The following is a 19189-nucleotide window of genomic DNA, read 5'->3' as shown; positions in this document are numbered from 1 at the left end:
AACACAAAATAAATGATGGTCTGACATCCTAATTTTAAAAATTTTTATATTTGTATCTGTGACTCAAACGTGCTGATTTTAAAAATTCTCGTATTTACATCTATTGCTTTTATTTGCCGTGTCATTCAGTCACTCTTTATGATTGAATTCTTTTGAAGAGAAAAACTTGACAGCATATAGTTGTGAAACTGAAAACACATTCGTAATTTTACAGCTTTTTAAAATTCAGACGAAATAAGAGGGGTGCTACAACTAAGGTTCCTGTTGGAAACAACTGATTTTAGCTGTTGGTACCATTTTTTGAGACACTCAGGGCTTTTAATTTTATGCACCTAACCTTTTATATCATGTTTGAAATTGAACATTTCAACTCTGAGGATCGGTTAAAGTGGTTCTTGATACACAATATATGCGAAACATTTCATGGAAAGTATTTCAAAGTTTATTCAGATTCAAATTTGAGGTGGAGAACTCAATTCCAAAAGCTTTGGTGTCATATCATTCGGGGATTTTGGAGTTATGGTCTAACAATCAAAAACAAAGAAAGATTTAGGAGAGAATTTCAAAACCTTCATTTTCTTTGAAAAGAAAAGAAAAAAAAAAAAAGCAACCTAAGAAGGAAAGAAACAGGAAAGAAAAAGAATTACTGTCAAGCTTTCTATTCAACAATATACAGGGAGGGCACAAGATCCAGTTTGTATAGAAGTATATAAATTCCTCGTTCCAAATAACAGGAGTTTGACAGTAGAAATAACTTCTTTAACGAGTTCAAAGCTTTATCATTGGATGCAATGAAACTTAGAAGATTATACAGTGCAATATGAGACTAATCCTGTAGAGAAATCATAACCTTGCATTGCGACAAAGTAGGCAAACCCACGTGAATAAGGTACAAAAAGATTAAAGAAACGGAATCCAGCTACAAAATAAACCTTCTATCACCCCTGTAGATTTATCACCCCTGTCATCTCTTATTTCTATCACAAATTAAACCTTATCAATGATAAATTATTTCTGGTGACTTTTGCTTCAGCTCCATGCTTTCAGCTGCTACATTGAATCAACCAATGAAATGCAATTTTTTTGGCCCAGATCTTGTCAACCTTGGCAGCCTGCCCCAATATGTTTTATGAAGGAATTGATAAAAACAATAATTAGTAGGCAATAGGAAATGAAAAAATAATCTAATCCCAGCAAATCAGCGAAAAATTCACGGTATTAAAATTCCCTACTCCCTAATTTTTTTTTAAGCCCAATACAATTTACGCGACCATTAATGAGATGTTTGACTCATTTACAGCTGTGTACAAGCAAAAAGTTGAGTTTCTAAGAATATTTGCTGAAAGCCAATTATAGAGAATACAGTGGTTTTAGTTCTCCTGAAGAAGTGGAGGAACTAACAGGAATTCATTCAATTTCTCCAGCTTCCAGAATCAAATCTTTGATTGTTTGAGCTACTCATCTCTCCTCCCTCTACTGCAAAGATTCACTTGTTAACTTTTGTTTTTAAAGAAGAAACTTTCCACAAAATTTCTCTTTCATTAAAAACTTCCACATGAGTCAGTTTACATCACGGTCTAATTTCCAGAAAATTCACAGTTTATGTATTAGTGGAGAAAAGTCTAAAGACAATGCTTCTTGCAATCTGTACACAAAGCTTCTTTACTTTCTGTTTATCATTTTACAAATATTTGCACCCATATTATAGGAGGGTTATGAGCAGGTTAGCTCCAAGTGTTGCTGAATTGGTAACCCATTCTCTGACTAACACAAGGCATCAGACTTTGCACAGAGACAGACTCATCCGAAAACAAAAAATAACGTTGAATAACTTATTAGCACTTGAGTAGTTTAAGCGGCATGCTAAAACGCAGTGATAATTTGCTTAGCAAATAAAAAATGGCAGCTATCCTAATATTTTGTGTAGTACAATCTAGAGGTGCAAACAGGTATTGAAGGCCTTGTTTCAGCAACCACATGTAACACACTTATTCCATACAAAAGTAACATCTTCTGGGACTAGGCGCCCAGCAGATTAATGTTTGTCGTGTAAGCACTGAGTTGTTTGGGTGCATACTGAAAGATACAAGCACTAGTACGAACAGCCTAAGAAAAGGTACTAGTTTGGATGAAGTATTAATCCAATGCACATGCTGCACATTAGTAACTACAGATTATTATTAAACCACCAAACTTCACTAAGAGTGCCAAAGACGCGCACACACAGAATAAAAGAGAGGCAAATGAAAACGGACAGTGGAAACAAACCTGAGAAGAGACAATAGACACACCTTTAGAACCTCAATTCAGGTTTTCTGATAGGTTGGTATAGAAACACCAGACTCTTCAGTCAGCTCCTTGTAAGCATTCTGCAATCTTTGAGTCACAGGTCCAATTCGGCCATCACCAACTATGCGCCCATCAATTCTAATAACCTGGTGCAGGTTCGTGACATTACATCATTCATCAACATAAGCAAAACCAGCAGCATATGTTATTAAAAAATGATGCAGAGGATTTTGATGATTTTAGATCTTTCATTGTCTAATTACAAAATGACACGTGGTCTGACGCTACAATGAGTATATTAAGAAGATTTAATTGACTACACTACAATGAACATATTAAGAAATCAGGATTTTGAACAGCAACCCCTCTTAAGTAGTAGATGGATTAAATATGACATCAATTCAAACACCATTTTGAGCTGCATTTTTAACAAATGCATTTTAGTATTACCCAACCATATAAAGCCAATTTGGATTTTGACAGAATATGCAGCTATAGGAAGAACAAGTTAGGCTTCTATTGCCACCCAAAGAACAGATTACAAACCAAAGTCTTTTGATGAATGCCTTAGTTCAGTCAAAGAAAAATTGAAAACAATAAAAAATGACAAGAAGCTGGTGATAAACAATTGAAACATAAAATTCACTAGATCACAGAATGCCACACTGATTAAATGATGAAGTTTGTTTATTAAAAGGCTATAAAGATGATGTTAGAAGTTTGTACTCAAGGATATGAAAACACAGACATACCGGGCTAAGCTCTCCCACGGTTCCAGTAGTCCAGACCTGGAAGCAAGACAACTAGTTAGAACAGCACACTGTCCAGGAATGAAGCTTAAAAATCACAATGTACTTGAGAGGTGATAGGATTTAAGAAGGTGATGGCAAGTTTCAAAAAATTTATCATTAGTCGGTTGATGTAGCAAGGATTGTTTCATCATTTTGCCAGTTCGATGTGCATCATCACAAGTGTTAAATGACAGAAAGAATGGAACCGCAGACGAAGACAAAAAAGGGTTAGCAAACCCCTTGCTTCATCTTTATGCGTAGGAATAGACTACTTCCTGAAGGAGTTCCAACCACAGGAAAATAGAAAAATGAGCTAACTGTGACACTTCCATTTCCTGAGTCATGGTGCCACGATGGTCATGCAAGTCCAAACTAATTTTTGAAAGGGTATCCAAACATTACTGGTGTAAGTTTCTCTGAATCTTGCAGTTACTTGTAAACCTCAGTGTGTAAAAGAAAGAAGGATGCTTTTTTATATTTCTGACAGAAATCCTCACGTATGTGTGAAGAAGTATATGCAACCTTTCGCAATGGATATCATTAGTGTCAATATGAGATCAGTCCACTTGATGAGGTTTTTGGCCTAATAGAACAACCTCCACCTTAGTAATTTCTTAAGCATTCACAAACTTTGCCAAGCTCAAGATTCACTATAAGAAAGCAGAATAGAAAATTTCTTAATGGGATGTTCAGCTAGTAACTAGAAGAACAAAACCAGACCTCATCTGCAGTATGAAATTCGGATAAGCTAAGACGCCGCTCTTGTAAATCCAACTGCTCCTTTACCACAAGGTCAATAACCTGCAGAGCTTAAAGAATATTTACGATCAAGCATATGGATACCGCAAAATTTACCATTACACTTAGCAAGCAGATGTCATAAAGCATTTGCATGAGATGGCAACATGTGGAACTTTGTCCTTTCATGTGCTAACCGAAGATATTCATGATTTTATCTGGGTCTAGTCTATATGGAGAATATATGGAGTTTATATGCTTTAAGATAGGAACCCTTACAACCATCCTAGCTATTCATGGCTTATACAGGACTACTACTATAACCATTTATCTATAGTATGATAAAAAATATTTCTGTAGGTGTTACTGTCCAAGAAATATAAGCCACATCCATAAGAGTCATGCAGTTGCAGACATCCCAAAACAAATATCAGATAAACAATAAGAAAAACGATAGGTAACAAGTTCTGATTACATCATCATTGAAGATGAAACATTCATGAGAAGAAGTAAATGGCCATGCAATGCCGGTTTTCTGGATGTCCGGAAGCAGACACACGCCAACTGCATACAACTTTAGCTTGCGAATTGGAAGAGAATGCAAAACAAGCATCAACTGGTGCCTTGCCTTACTAATGTTTTGTGTCTTTATGTGTTAGAATTGACTTCTGAGAAAATTATGATACCACTCCTGAAATGTAGATAGATGCCTTTCTTCAGAATTTTACATCCAACAGAATATTATGGAGCTTACCGTTGATCGAGTCACCCCAGGAAGACAATAATCAGCATGAGGTGTCAGAACACGACCTTTCTTGACTAAGAACTGCAACAGTAACATTACAATACTTCATCAGGAAACCAATCAGAAATTTCTCTTTTAAATAGTTCAAAGAGGCATGAGAAAAATTGCACATCTGGGAGCAACTAGACTACCCCCTAACATCGTACAAACACAGTAGCTTTATTAGTGCAGAGCTGGTGGGTATTGACAGACAACTAGAAACAAATAAGGCGGGCTGCAACAAACCTGGACCTGATAATTGCCACAAAACCCAAGGACCCACATGAAGGGGAGGGAGAGGGGGGGGGAGAGAGAGAGACTGAATAGAGTGAATATGTTATCTAGGATTGACAATTCCTCATGCTGTGAGCTCATCTCTAGGAGGCTCCAAGAAAACCCCATTAAAGAGAAAAGGAAGGGGAGGGGAGCCAAAAAAATCAATAAAAACCAAGAGAAACAAAGGATATGCAGCAGGCATATAAACTTACAATATTTGTAGCGTTTGTTTCTGACACATAACCATCTTTATCGAGCATAATGGCATCATCAGCCTTGGCGTTATTCCCCTCTATCTGCACCAAATTGGCAACACTAACGTATCATTGTTGCATATCAACAGGAAGAGTATGGCATGCCACCCCATTCCTTTTAATGAAATTGTTGACTGGACATCTTTTCACCATTATTCTTCTCCATGATTGAATGCTTCAAAGTTTTCTTTTTTTCATTCTTCCAAGTTTGCTTTTCAGTTTGAAAATATGTCAATACAGCAGATAAAAAAAACCATTCGCATTATTTTCTTCCTGGTAACAAATTCGAATTATGATACAAAATGAAAAAGCATGAGAGAGAGAGAGGGGCACGAAGGTAATTACTGAAGAGGAGTTCTCTGTTATTATATGTACATCGTGTTGCATGATGTGACATCTTAGTCAAGAATAGGATTCCAGTCATATGAAGTTGACAGGAAAAACATTGGATTAGGTACTTTTGTAATCTCTTTCAAGAATAAGTTGCAGACCTGGAATAAGATTATACCTTGGCAAGAATGTTGTTAAGAAGGTTGTTATGGTGAATCTTGGAATCCAGATTCTGCAAAAGTGAACATTGATTTCATTGTCTCATATAAAAATTTAGTGAAAGGAAGCTTTTGCATTATGATCTTTGGAAAGATTGTTTATCAATATTAACTGTAGACGGAAAGATGGCACAATCGATCATTTTTCACCTATAAAGTTTTCTAGAAGATGAAAGACAACACCGCTAGCCAAGTATATAACTAGATGATGCAGTAAATGAAACACAAATGTTAATGTGGTCACCTGGGAATCAACTGCTAGACTCTGTAGAAGTTATTCCTAAGGAAGAAATATGAGTGTACCAACAATATCATCACAAAATCTGAAGAACTAGCTTTACATCAGATGATCTAATTACCACAGCAAATCTATGATATGGAATGCCTCTGTTATTGTGGTCTACATCCATCATTCTTGTACATTTTCTTGCCAGTAAAATTGCATTGTAGGTGGTGCAATCTTTTGTCAATGGATATGATACATCTGTGGCTGGAAGTAATGGCCGTTTTTGGGTTCAGGTGAGCTAATGACAACAATGGTGGCGATAATATATTAAAAATATCAGGGATACACTTTCCAACTTAATGCATATTATAACTAAGATAAGGAAAAATTCTTATTCATATTAAAAAATTTTATATTTTTTCCCAATTCAAAACAAGTTCCATCCAACGACAAGGAGCATCAACAGAAAACAGGACAAACAGGCTTCAGTAATTGCTTGTCTCAAGCACTTATGGAAAAAAAAAATCCTAATTTATTAACAAATAAGCTTCCATATTCGGCTGATTATATTGAACTGAATTTAACTGGCATAGAGTGAATTCTTTGTGAAACTTGCTGATGATAGCCACATGTTTTGAATATACCCCAGATGGATTTTCTTTCCCATATATCTATTCAGCAGATGAGTTTGAGTATCAAACAGAATATTCTGACAATGGAGAGCCATACAGAGTGCAGTCATGATGTTGAAGGAAGCACATGTTTGACATTAGGTCACTGAGCATAATGCATGATGTTGCAAGCAAGCCAGAAATACAATGCTCATGGATAATGGGATCAGTATAAGAAATTACAATGCCAGATGTCATATGTCATAACGTAAATAGGGACAACACGAATACTCTGATGATTAAAATTACACATGCTAGTCCATGCATAACTCCAATCCCTCTCATGGAAAACAATCATAATTGTCAAACCCTTTAATTTGTCGATGAGATCAGTTCAAAATGAGAGACGAATATGGCATAAAGTAGAAGGCAACAACAGAAACCATTTAAAAACATTACATTTGGTGAATTACGACGTGTGGCTGCTGTCACCAGAGTTATTCCCCTTGTATTATCATAGATTGGCAGTTTCCACTCAGCAAGCACTGCCAAAACCCAAAGGAGACAATTACAGTGAAGTAAAATAGCCAATATGCTATATTAGATGCCTTAATTTAGGATTGGTTCTCAAGCATATCTTATGGCAAAATTTTCTGCTCAAGTAGAGTAACTGCCAGAGCTAATTGGAAAGGCAAACTTGGAAAGAGAAATTTCTTGCAAAGAATCAGATTGTTGCATTTTTTTTTTTTGGAAATGAAAAGTGACAAAGTAGCTGATACATTAACTAACATATTCCCTCTAAATGCTATAGATGGTGCAAATATATGAGGTGGAGTTCTCTCAGAAGCAACCTATCCTCAACAGCACATGGAAACTCTATCAGTCAGATGCCAGTATAAGAAAAATTGTTAGTCACGGAGCCTCAACAAGCTCTCTAAGACTGTTTATCAAGATGCATATCTTGCATATTTTAGTCTGGTTTGAAGGGTTTGAGGACCAAGTAATAATTTTAAAAAATATCAAAAATTGCCTAGGTCATTGCCGATACCCAAATCCATGGTCAGTTTGTCAAGAAACGCAACCCATAATCTGTTGTGGATTCAGTCATTCTTTTAAAAGATTTTAGGTTGCATAGGTCTCTCTGGTGTAAAAATAAGCTTCCATGAATGGAAAAAGTTGTAGGCTTCTTCAAGAATCAGGGAAAAGTACACAGCCTAGACAATGTTTGAATTGCAAATGAAGCTTGCTATACCTCATTGACTGCCTCACAGTTTTTTTTTTTTTTTTTTTTTTTTTTGTTGACAGTCTCACATGTCAGAAGTAACTTGGATATATTATGGCACTAGCAACTAGTTAACTTGTGGAACTTGTATCAATATATCATTCCTTCATAACATTATAAAAAATGGAAGTGTTAGACCAAAAGACATTAAAAACAACAGAAAATTTTGAGGCACAAATGTAATGGTAAAAAACAACTAAATAGAAATCTTTTGGATATTCAACCGGGCAAGAAGGCTCAACTTGATGATCTCCTTATGGAATATGTTTTATTTGGTTTAAGGAACATATAGATATATAAAGGAGATCAATGATGATTCTTCAGAAAGAACAAGATACCAAGAAACAGACAGAATTCCAACCTAGTACCACACCAGCAATTCTTTTAAAGCAACAATACCATGTAGTAACCAAAATAAAAGTGAGATACACAATAATTAGAGCCATGCCCTTGGCAGATAACATCTATGAAAATTTTAAGTCCATCATACCAATCAAAGTACATCCATAAAGATTGAATGCTGGGCTCATTCCAGAGGTGACCTGTGAAAAATCAATAAAATGTTAGTCACAAAGTTTTAGTAAATTTGTAAAATAAAATATTTTCACAACAAAAAAGAAAACGGACACTTCTATATAGTAAATCTCCACAGTTACAATGATAAAGATATATGAGAAGTAGAAACCTTCTTGCCACGAGTCATAGTTAGTCGGATGTGTGCATTATCAAACATCCCATTATAGATGAGAGTTTTAAATATAGCTTCCTTAACCTGCATAATGTAGCAGAATCACTCTGAAGAATTAACATTTTTCAGCATCAGACATTCAAGGGTATTTTAGGTGTTCTATTACGGTAAAATCCCAGTAGAGTTGTTTACAATTATAGCTTCATAATGCCAGGAGATAAGAAAATGAAAGAAGTATATTGAGTCATCACCTCGTCACGAGTTGGTACATTGCTGAAAGCTAAAGCTTTTGCTGAGTCAAACAATCTGACAAGAGACATGAACTTAGTAATTTAGATTTCTTTATTTACTCTGTTAAAATGGTCATCTTTTACTCCTACAAGGCATTCATCTTTAACACTACACTGCATAAATCCAGAACAAATTTTGAACCAGGCAACTTAAATAAGAGATGACAAAAACTCACCCTTCTATTAAACAATCATACAAGCAATTGCACTTCTAAAAAGAATGTCAACTACTTTACAGGAAGTATGATTGTGGATTCTGCTAGGTTGGCTTTATGCTACCAATTTAAATAAGAAATGATAAAAGGTCAGTTTTCTAGTAGCAATCATAAAAACAAAATTTGCTCTTGTGCAAAGAATGTGAACTACTTTACAAGACATAAGATTGAGGATTACATTGCCTGTATGCTACCAATTTAAATAATTACAAGAATATTATTTCAGCAGAAAAGACATTACATTCAGTAAAAAGTATAACAAGTACGAAGGATACCAACCAACAGCTCATTTAGACATCACCAGATTTGAGAAGCATTAGCCACTCAATTCAAAAACACTCACTTCTGCGATGGTTGAAAGGAGAAGGATTCAAAAGAGTGATACAAGGATCAAGAAAAAATTGCATCAGTTTCTTCATTTAGCAGTTACAAATTTAGTTAATTTTTGCCGCTTGTCCATTATCGAAGCTGGTATACTCAAGGAATCATCAGCTAGAAGAAAGATATTTTGATCTAGCAAAGGCGCTAGATGTTTATATATTAAATTTTAATAAAGAGCTTAGAAATCAAATATATACAATTAATCATCCACAAACATAGTCAACCATTTTTGACAATTTTGTCAAATCCTTAGTGTTTGTAGTTTGAACCCTTCTGTCTCTGTGCAAAGTATATTACAGTAATTCAGAAATGCAGGCAGTATGAAAACCAAGTATTCCAAAAATTCTGTTAACTTCATTTAACTAACCTGTCCAAGTGCTCCTCAAGCTTAAATATCTTTCCTTTATACACCCGCAGCCCCTCCCAAACTGCATCGCCACCTTGTACAACTGAGTCAAAGACTGAAACCTTTACAATTCCAGTAGTAAGGGTCAGATTCATTAACCTTGAAGATACATTAATCACTAAATAGGGTTTATTTTGCATTGTAATTTCATAAAGTGTTTTCCCCCCAAGTTCCGTAAAGAAGTACCCTTGCACTCTCACGAGGCACAATTTCATCTCCAACCCAAGCAAGCAGCTTCTCATTAGCAGGAACAGGAAGACTTGGATGAGGCAAAGAAGACCTCCGTTTTACTCTGTGCCTAAGCATGTTGTAGAAAGGCAAACTCTGCTCCAGCAGGTCATACAGGGGCTGTGGAAGGGGCTGAAAAAACACAAGAAATATAGAATCAAAGGGAAACCAGAAATGGTTTTCAGAGATTTTTAATGCATTGTACAGATTATCTGGTATTATTCTCCAATGCACGTGCATATTGAGCTAATAAAATTAAATGGTCATCTGATGATTCTGTGTTGCCCATTCTATATCTCATGCTAAGAATAGCACTTCTAATTTCAAAATCATGCTTATAATCTAGCATCCTAAATCATACGAACAACAGAATTCTAAGCTGTTTGAAGCACTGGTTATTCTATAAACAGATCAACTCAAGGAATCTCAAGTTTAAGAAACTCCAACTCTCACTTTCTAAACAACTATTGAAGCATAAGTGTTCATATATCTAACACTAACAGGAGAACAAGATGATGCTAGTGACTTGTGTATATCTGTCATAATGCTATGAAAGAGAAACAGAAGAATTAATTAAGAGTGAGGTAATCCGAAAGGCCAGTACAGAATGTGGAAAAGAGAGTAAAGATGTTTGGATTAAAAAGGTCTGTAGAAAGATTTGTCAAGCTAAAATGTTGACACATGCAAACAAGTTGGATTCCACAGAACATACTATGGCATCATAAGTCTAAGATTCTGTAAGCTTCCAACTTAAAGTGCATGAACACATTTGAGGAACAACACTTGAGTTGTCCCTATAAGTCAATATATAATATTGGAAGCCACTCAAAATGTAGTTGACTGCAATACTACCTACCGAAGGATACTTTGTATTGGGTGTGAAACATGTTGATTCACGTACACTTTTGTACCACCATGGGGCCCACAAACCATCAAATGATTTTGGTCCAGCTTCCCATCTACAAATACAAAGTTTAAATTGGTCAACAGTCAATATTAATATTATCTTCCGCAACTACCATAAGACATGGCATGCAATCAAAAAACAAAGAACAACGTGGAAGCAGGGGCAAAAATAAAGCCTATATTCTGCATTAGATAGAGTAATATATTATCAGACTTTTTGCAAGATAGGAATCTGTATATATGCCTGTTTGTATGTGCATGCATGTGGATCTATTTATCCCAAAATGAATTCCTGAGTATACATGCTTGTTTTGCAAATCTAAAAAGTTTACCAAGAAGACTACTAAATAAGGTCATAGCTGTAAAATGCATTAAGGAATTATCTTCTTGACTGAATAACCTTTTGGTATCAGAATTTACGTGATAATATAGTTCTACAATGCCATAATATTAGTATCTTCTGTGGATTCTCAGTGACATTTTATGATAAAATCAAATATTTGTGAATCCCAGATAATAATGTCACGTAGTGAACAGTTTCTGCTGCTTGATCAATGCCAATTTTATATGCAGTAATTTCCAAAAGGCATGTACTTCCAGATATTTGTGGTATATGTCTACAAAGAAACAAAAATGGATTGACCCAACTCAGAGGACCAAGAACATGTGCGATTCAATTTCTTTTTATCCAAGAACATGTATCATTCATTTTGTCCACATCACCTAACACAAATCAAGCTGTTTGTTTCAAAACTGAAGGATGAAATACCAACTTAACATAATAATTTACAATGACGTTTACTAAAAATTTAGAAGCAAAGCTTAAGAGCGAAGGTTGTTTGAGCATTGCTTTGGCTTACTTAAGCATTGAATCTTGAAAAGGAATGCCAAGATCTTCACAAAGTCCACGTAAAGCAAACTGCAGAAGGACAATAGGCAACAAAATTGTTTACTTAAAGGAGTAGAAGGATTCAGCTATTCAATATCAGGTAATAATGTACAAGTGATATTCAGTGCACCCTAATAACTACAAATACATGGATGAAGATTTTCAAAACTAGTCAAATAAAAGCAATCTTCTATCATCTAACAATCACGCTTTTAAAAGGTTTACATGTTAGCTTACAATTCCCAAAAATGATGTGAAATGGTTCGGCCATTTTTAACTTTCAAGTAGTATAAGACCTTCTATCAAGATAAAACTCTATTTATTGTAACCAAATTAAAAAGAAAATGAAGGGCAAGGCAGCAAGTGAGCAGAGCAGCATAGGAGGGGGAAGGAGAAAGAATGCAACTATAGTCAACCTCTGTCCCCCTAACATAGAACCCCGTGGTTCTAAGGAGTAAGCTAGAAGCCCTAGACTAACTTCCAACATGATGAAGCCCATTTAGGCAAGAGTTCCACAATAGATGGAACTGTTTTGGCAGAAACTGGTACTCTAGACTCCACATTAAAAGCTAAAGAAGAAGAGTAGAGTATCTGTTTGTTTTCTTGATTTATGTGTCGTCTCTCACTCCTGTTTTATTCTTTTCTAGGCCAACACAACTATCTTTGTACTTCTTTGTGTAAAATGAAATCAAGATAGGAGCATAAAGAATTTAGTGCCATGACCATCCTATATTATTTAGACCATGGGCCACTTAGTTGGTAATAACCTGACATCCTGGATAAAATCACAATTCAAAACTTTACTTTGGGGGAAATGACCAGAAGGCACAAAAAAGCAGTCAAACTCCCATATGAAGGAGAAGTGGAAAGACAATGCCTCAAGGAAAACCATACAGAAGGGGAAAATTCTTATGGACCTCAGGATCCGCTTGGAGTTCAGCCGCATCAATGATTGCTGGAGGCTTTCCCAATTCGCATAGCTGACTGTATATGGAGACCAATCCTGCCAATCCCAGTTCAGAAAAGGATGGGGGCACAACCTTATCAAAGGATGGCTGACAACCAATATAGGAAATCAATTCAGAAAAATGACAATAATAGACAAAGATCTACTCAGAAACAAGAACAGACAAAAAAAAAAGCTGTTGCCATACAAACTTTTACACTTAATCATAATATCTGAAGCATATTCTCAGGCTTTTGCCTTGAAGTAACTACTAAAATAAACCTGTTAATAACCTATAACTGAACAAAAGTGCAGTTAGATAAGGAAAGAGTATTTTAGTGTTTAATTAAAATGCAATTTGCAAAGTAAATCTCAAGTCTAATAGATGAAACTTAAAGGTAATACAGTACATACTCACCAAAATTTCAAGAGGATTCCGGATAAGTATGAAGTGCTTTCCTTTCTTCATCAAATCTTCACTCAAACCAGGTAGAAGTTGTTTAGCCAAATGCTATAAATTAGATGAAGAAAAAACACAAATTAGTTCCTACAATTTCATGAAAAATCATCAAAAAAAATCTTATCCTTCAACATTAAACAAATGATTCTTGATATTGATGATACACAAAACTCAAACATATATTGAATTTCAACAAACTTCAAAGCCAGAAGAAGTGCAAATTGTATCAAAATCTGTGTACATCAATCCTCAGCCCAATATTCTTCCTCACAGGAATCAGAAGCTGGTCATATATTACTAAGCCTAATTTGTCTTTCCAACTCTTCATCTGCTTTGAAAGGTTTTGTACTTCACATACTCTACTAGGTACTAGTTTTTTAAAAGAAAATATGGAAAAAGAAAAACACTGAGAACAACAATCACCTATTTCAACACCGCCAAAACATAACAACAACAAAACAGGAAACTTCACTGAGTATATTTTCACATCTGATAACTACATTAACCTAAAACATGATGCAGTCACATGATGAGAAAATCTTTTTTAATGAAAAATTGAAGGCAAAGAGACCAAAATATGGGACAGATTTGCAGGAACAGAGAGGCAAGCAAAGAGTCTGCAATGTGGAGTATCAGAAGACTACCTTACAAAACCGATACTTCTTTCCTCCAGGACCAAAAATAATCTCCCTGACCACCTTATTTCCATCAGATTCCTGTTCATTTCACAATAACAACTAGATTACAATGACTGAAGCTTATAAGAAGCTCAATAACAAAATAGAACATATGCCATCCTATGGAATTCAAGGTTAATGGAAAGAACCTGATAAAAAAAATAATAAAAGTAAGAAAGTAAGTCTTTGAAAAATACAGTTGTCTAAGCTGAAAAAAAGCACAACTTTTATGCAATAAACTTCCAACCTGCTCTTGTATGTGCTACTAATTGGCAACTTTTACGAGTGGAAAGCTTCATCAAATTATCAACTGATTTAGAAAAAAAAACTATCAACTGATTTAGAGCTGCAAATCTAGTTATCTACAATTTTCAGAATGCAGTCTATGTAATTCGTTATAGTTCAACTTGAGAAAATGAATGTGAGACCCCCAAAGTCCCACATCAAATGTTTGTAAAGGATGTGATTAGTATACAATATCCAAGGTCAATGAGTTACTTGGATTAAGCATTTAGGTCAAGGGTAAGAAATAATTTGAATTATGCAGTTGGCATGTAATAATGTGACTTCAGCAGGTTTTAGTCCCCAAATCCTAGTTGACTGTATCCGTATAGGTGGTCCAAGAAGACTTCTGTCAGTAATTTATTCATAAAAAGATCTTCCTACAATTTCCATTTTCTCTGCTTTATTTGACATGACATGGCGTGAATAGGCCTAAACTTTCATTTAATCAAACCTTACCAATACAACAATCTAACAAGTGCACGTCTGCTCTACCTTAAACTCTTCAACTCCACCCACAAAGAAGCAAAAATTTTAGCCTCCTAGTAGAGGAATTACTTAGGCCTCAATGCTTTAACAAAATTCCTGGTGACACCATCACTTAAGATCAACACCATAGCCTAATATATGTCTCCTATAGCTTCACAGATCAAAATTCTCTCCCAAGCCTGATATACCTGATCTTCAGCTCATCAAAGAACTTTTCTGCAGAAGCAACAAGGTCATTGGTACTACACAAACTTCCTCAAGATATACTCAATGCTGAAGTTTGTACTTTTTAAATACCACCTAGAAAGCTAGCTGGCTAAGCACCTCAAAACATTGTATGAAAACATAACTTTGCTAGAAGCATAAAATTAATTATCCCATAGTTCAGTAATAAGCACAATCCAGCACATGTCAGCATCACAAGGCAAAGCTAGAATAAGACTAGTAAAGAAGCAAAATTCAAACAAGGGGAATAAACTATGAATTTGTACTGCTGAATTTGAGAAGAAACCGCAATTCAAACTGCACATGCTAGAGATCCATATGGGCGTACCAACTTGGAAAGAAGTTCTTGTTGGTATGGCCTTTCTAACCCCGTTACGCGCAGGAAATTCGCATATAGTGGTTCATCACGCACCTCTGTATCATCTCTCTGCACAAATCAAATTAAAAGTTTACACAAGCCATTAAGAAACAATGATCAACTATCTATAGTACACTTCTCTCCCTCACATAACAATCAAATTATCTACACAGAACTGTGAGAGTGGACTACGAAAATCTTTTGACTAATTGGTCAATGAAGCTACACAATCCTGTGATTAGTTGATCTACATGCAACTAAGCTACTAAATTGAATTGTAAATAAAGGCATTTGTACTTTATTGTCAGTTTCTTATCTCTGCTGTTTGCTAACAAAGTACTTGTCATGACACTCTAACCATGAAGTTTACTTAGCAACTGAACTTCGTGTTAATGAGGTTGTGAAACCTGAATTCCAGATAGTTTGTTAAGCATATGCAGCCCTGAGGTACAATTTTTATCAATTACAAGCATGGTTAATCTTTCTCTAATGTAGCATACAACAATTGTAGTCTGGAAGACCACCTGTTTAGTACATTAGTTCTAATGCCTCCTAAAAGAAGTGGGCCATACCTGGACACTTTAATTCCAAAAAGTTCAACCAAGAGACTATACGAGCAAGTTTTGCAGAGATGAGCTAATCAAATAAGTTACATTTGGACGAGACTTCTTCATATCACTTTTTGGCAGTTTTGGTTGCACAATATACCCTGCTATGAGCAGACTGACGTTTTGTGATAACTACAAAAATCTACTTTCTGGTTGTTAAAATTAGAGTGAGGTTATCTCAAGGTCATATCAAGTTTAAAAAATGCTTTTGGCACAGGCAGCTCTCTACCATCTATCTCTCCCTGTATGCCAGCAACAAGTGGATGTGGGATTGCAAAAGTACCCTACTCCATGCTATGAAAATATTATTAGCTATAGAATTTCAGTTTGGAGGTTGTGGAAACTAGCCATACGGGCCAAACAATAGGGGAGGTCACTGTAATTAAACTGAGTAGCTAACCTGGTGATTAAACAGTTGGGAAGCAACATACATACTTTCAGTTAGCACAAACTAGAATCAATGCAAACACGTGAAATAAACAATTCAAATATTGACTAATGAAATCAAGAAATCCAAGAGAGTGAGACTGAAGACAACCACCATTAGGCCAAAATCACCAACAATTGACATTCTTATAACGCAGTTGAGTATTCATTCCACACTCTACATAAAATGTGAACTGCATATCTATTACCAAAACAATCAAAAGCACCACAGAAGAAGGAAAAAAGAACAGAGTAGATGGAAAGAATGGAAACAAATTTGAAAAGGGACTCGGAATAAAGCGAAAACAAGACATAATCCGCGTCTGAAAATGAATATATTTAGAATAAAAGAAGAAGAGACAGACAGACAGAAACATTCATCAATGCCACTATTTCATAAAAGCGGTTGACAAGGATTCAATACCTGGGCAAAAGAGTACATAAGGCTGGTGCTGAGAGACCTGGGAGCAGACCATGAATGAATCACCTCAATTCCTCCATTGTTTTCTGCCATGTTTCTGGTTGTTTTCTTTCTGGGATTGCTGTGATTGGAAAGGAAAGTACAGCGACGAACTGGGACGGGTTCTTTTGTTGTTGAAAAAAAGGATTGAAGATGGTTGAGTTGCAGAGTAGGAGTAATAAATTTTGACTTTTTCAGTGTGCCATATTACCGCCTTACTGACGCATGCGTGTCCTAATCGTGACCGACGATAGTGCTGGCTTTTTGTTCTTGTCGGACGTCGAACGGTGCAAATTTTGCTCGCCGTTGGTTTGCTAAATCTCATATGACTGATGTCGATTTGGTTCTCTTGACTTATTTCTTTTTCCAGAGGGGAATCCAGCGGTTCTTTCTTGACAAATAAGGGAAGCTACAGTTTCGGTCCAAATGTGGGAAGTATTTGGAAAGAAAAGTCCTGTAGTAAAGGACAATACCATTTAAGCCCTCCTGTGAGGTTTTCAAAATATCAGAAACCTCCCCTAAAATTAATTAGTTTGTAACAAATCAATCCAATTCAAATAGAAAAACAATATAAAATTGGTATTAAGAGAGAGAAAAAAATTCGATTCCATGGCAGCCCTCAAGTTTTTGCATTAGATAGTTAATTTACTATGCCCAATATATATCTATTTTAAATTTATCAAATATGAGGGGGTATTAGTGAAATTGCCTACAAAAGCAATTTAAGTGGACTCATGTCAGGAATGTCGTGTGTGATTTTTTTTAAGTCATTTTTGGTAAGTAGACTCATTTGGAAAAGTTTGGAAAATATATCGCTAGAAAGGAAAAAAAAAAAAGAGATATTGATGTGTCCTCCACCTACTCTCCAGCTAATTCATAACTATCAAATCACAAAAATGCAATTATGAATGATCAAAACAAATTCAAATGATTTTCAATTAAAACAAGCCAGTTATAACAACCAAATGATTCTTGCAAAGGATATAAACCTCAGTCAAATAAAATTAACACTGCCAATATTTACCAGGATGAATTCCTTAATATAATTTTTTCAATTAATCCATCATATGAATCAATTTTTTATTAATGATAGATGTGTACCTAATCCAAACTTGTGTCGTGGACGTTTGTTTGGATTGTAAATTATTTGAGATATTTTTACTATAGCACTTTTTGTGATGTGATGTATGTGAGATAAAAATGTAATTGAGAAGATAAAAAAGTGTATTGAAAATTATAATGATGATATAAGTAAATATATTATGCCAAATAATCTGTTGTCCAAACAAACACAGCTAGCAGTAGTTAATAAAACCTACCAACCACACCCCACAAATAAATGTTCTACTTTAATTATTCAGTTATTCTTTTCCTACGAAGTCAATTTTTAATTTTTAATTGAATGACAACAATTCTTTAACTGGTTATTACTAGACTAGCTAGTATTGTCTAAGTTGTCTTTCGGACCGCTTCCATGCCCCAAGAGCTGTCATTACGCAGATCCGGATTCTCGGCTGTCACGGTAGTGATTGGAGGCAGCGATTCATGCTTGATAGATGGAGTAATTAAAAATTAGATGATGAAAATTGAATTTGTAGGCAAAATTTTTAATGAGTTACAAAAGTTATCGCATTTATTTGTATGTTATTATTTTAGTGCCAATATTCATTGTATCAGGACGGTTTTGTATGTTGTTATTTTAAAGTTAACATTTATTATATCAGAGCGTTTCTTTATGTTATTATCTTAGTATACACTATCATCGTTGGATTCATGACATGTGTGTAAAAGTTGAATTTCAAATTCAAATTTTGCATAGTTGTCAATCATCCAACGCTGATAGTGTATGCACTATGTGACAGCCCCACCTTCCCCTAAGGCGAACCAAAGGGGTTAGCGGACTGCCTGTCCAACTCTCGCCAGGACTAACGGTTCAATTTAGAGCGATCTAATACGTTCCGAAACTTACAAACGCGCCTAAACAAGTCAAAATGTCAAAATAAAAAAAAATGAATCCGGAGTCGGCCATGAATAGTAACCGACCCGTCAGAATCCAACCAAATATCAAGCAAACATTTACATCTTGAAATTTAGCATTTACAATCTAAAGTGGCATACAAAAATATTCAAAAGTGGATACATGTACGGTTTGCCAAATCAAAAGTGAAACGGACCCAAAAGTACATTTAGGGTTTCAATCAATGAGTTATACAAAAAATATGTCCAACTAGCTCAATTCGGCAACCAACTATTAATTGCAGTCTAAAAGTATTTATTTTCCTGTAAGGAAAACAAAAGGAATAGGGTGAGCTTACGCCCAGTGAGATAATACCACTCAAGCAGCAAAGTTCACATAAGTATAAAACTTTTCATTCCAATTCATCAAAAGTAAACAAAGGCACACATTAATGGTGGTGATAAAAGGATACGGGCGGCTCTCAAGAGCCCTTTTCCTC

General features: G+C 35.3%; 1 protein-coding gene across 2 annotated transcripts; it reads right to left on the bottom strand.

Moving 5' to 3' along the window:
* Positions 1–751: 751 nt before the first annotated feature.
* On the bottom strand, positions 752–16985 carry LOC113761855 (branched-chain-amino-acid aminotransferase-like protein 1). Of its 2 annotated transcripts, none has more exons than XM_027305012.1 (20): positions 16698–16985; positions 15210–15308; positions 13853–13924; positions 13167–13259; positions 12720–12857; positions 11774–11832; positions 10864–10966; positions 9966–10139; positions 9741–9841; positions 8739–8793; positions 8485–8571; positions 8290–8341; positions 6977–7062; positions 5641–5694; positions 5091–5174; positions 4573–4644; positions 3801–3881; positions 3042–3077; positions 2269–2435; positions 752–1112 (listed from the first exon to the last, which is right to left on the bottom strand). In XM_027305012.1, the coding sequence occupies exons 1-19, from the start codon at positions 16785–16787 to the stop codon at positions 2307–2309; spliced, it is 1665 nt and encodes a 554-aa protein (XP_027160813.1). In that variant the 5' UTR covers positions 16788–16985; the 3' UTR covers positions 752–1112; positions 2269–2306. The 2 variants fall into 2 exon arrangements, with proteins under 2 accessions (XP_027160813.1, XP_027160812.1); XM_027305011.1 differs by having other exon boundaries at positions 2292–2435; positions 16698–16984.
* Positions 16986–19189: the final 2204 nt, after the last annotated feature.

This window comes from Coffea eugenioides, chromosome 2, assembly GCF_003713205.1.
Source record: "Coffea eugenioides isolate CCC68of chromosome 2, Ceug_1.0, whole genome shotgun sequence".
In the NCBI taxonomy this organism is placed as follows: domain Eukaryota; kingdom Viridiplantae; phylum Streptophyta; class Magnoliopsida; order Gentianales; family Rubiaceae; genus Coffea; species Coffea eugenioides.
The sequence above is the reverse complement of the archived record's forward strand: the minus strand, read 5'-3'. Positions and strand labels throughout refer to the sequence as shown.